The following is a 1,755-nucleotide window of genomic DNA, read 5'->3' as shown; positions in this document are numbered from 1 at the left end:
GTGAGGACCTGAAAACTTTTCTATGGACCATTGTGGTAAGGGATTTGGTAAGGGATTTTTTTTACTGATTAATTTAGGTTATGTAACACATTTGAGGGCAATGGACATAAAAGGTATCCTTCTCAAGTCCCTGACTATTTAGCCACAACTTCCAACAAGGGCAATTTTCTTATGAGGCATAATCAAACAGAAGTGACAATAGGCAGTGGTAAGTTTTACTGTTGTTTGCACTTCATAAAATCGATATTTACTGGACTGACAGCCTTCGGTGTGGATACTAAAGAGAGGACTCTACATACCTTTAAAACAATTAAGATGTGTGCCTAATATGTGATTATGTAACAGATTCATTTCTAAGAAGTGAATGTAAAAAAAATGCTTATAAAAACATATAAATGTAACTTACTTATATTAAAGAGGATACAAATTTTGATCATAGAGTGGTATTGTGACCACAGTAATAATAACCACTGGAAGAAATTAATGCTACTTATTGTTTGGATCACAGTCTATAGAAAACACATGAACAAAAAAGAACATGTTGCAATTTAATAATCTGTTATGGAAACAAAGGTTAAGGTAAAAAGTCAGACCTCTTATTCTCATGATAATGTTATTTTGCAATAAAGTTTATTTTAAGGGTAATAAACCAAAACTCATGAATGATTAGTCTTCCAGACATTTATAACAACAGCAGATACTAAGTTACATGGTCATAATATACATATTTTACATGCAGTTTACAGAAAATAGAAAAACAAAAATCTAAGTTAATATGTAAACAGGTCACAGATTTTCAGAAGGGAATGTTCAACATAAGAAAACAAAACGTTCTTAGCCCAGCAACATCTGGAAAAATTGAATAATGAGTTTTTCTTTGCCAAACAATAGTAGCCTTCAAATTGTTCATTAAATACTGGATAACCTGCATGAGTAGGGTAAGGAAAAACTTCATCCTCAGTTTATATCAGCATATGAAGTTAATATTTACCCTCTTTTCATGACCAGATAAACAGTTTACAGGTATCATACTTGTTGAGTCATAATAATTTTCAATTTTACATGTAAATATTCATTAAAAACTATATCAAATACCAAAATATACTTGTTTTAAGCTTACTATACATTTCATCTGGAAATTATATTTCACTGTGTTGGTGTGCGAACACGTAATTTACGTTCATTCTCAAGGATCTTTGTACATTTCCACACATCAGCGGTGAGATGGTTTTCTCCACAACTTACAGCAACAAGTCTGAAAAGAAAATTGAAGTTAAGTTAGAGAAGTTTGTAATAAACATTCTCAATTCATGTGTGTCTACCCCCCTCCCATCTGCCTTATTGTTCATTTCACTAAAGCTAAATCTGGTTTACGGTATTTCAAGAACTTGATCTCACATAACAGAAATTTAATATAAATGCATATAAAGCAACAAAAATCTTCACCATACAAGACAATGCAACAAGCATCTAGTTGTATTTAGATGTATCTAGATGTACAAATAATAAAGACAATGATACATCAGATGACAACAGAATGTATGATGTATGGAGGAGGACTGTGGGAGAGGATAAGGAAGGGGGTTTGCCACATGAACTATGCCTTAGAGCAGGATTCTTCAAACATTTTTCATCATGACTGACTTTGAGTTTGTACACTACTTCCACAATCCAGTATATTGATTATATCATATCCGTACACAACAGTGTCCCTCCTACCCTCAAACTCATTAATTCACACTGTTTCTCCCACTC

General features: G+C 32.6%; 1 protein-coding gene across 1 annotated transcript in view; it reads right to left on the bottom strand.

Annotated features, from left to right (window-relative positions):
- Window positions 1-956: 956 nt before the first annotated feature.
- Window positions 957-1,755, bottom strand: part of LOC119581915 (mini-chromosome maintenance complex-binding protein-like) — a 10,751-nt gene continuing 9,952 nt past the window's right edge. Inside the window, exon 13 of the mRNA XM_037930079.1 lies at window positions 957-1,255. Within this exon, the coding sequence (XP_037786007.1) occupies window positions 1,147-1,255 (109 nt within the window). The 3' untranslated portion in view covers window positions 957-1,146. The remainder of the gene's footprint in view (window positions 1,256-1,755) is intronic.

The sequence above is a fragment of the Penaeus monodon genome, chromosome 15 (assembly GCF_015228065.2).
Source record: "Penaeus monodon isolate SGIC_2016 chromosome 15, NSTDA_Pmon_1, whole genome shotgun sequence".
NCBI lineage: Eukaryota > Metazoa > Arthropoda > Malacostraca > Decapoda > Penaeidae > Penaeus > Penaeus monodon.
This window is presented reverse-complemented; position numbering and strand designations above follow the sequence as displayed.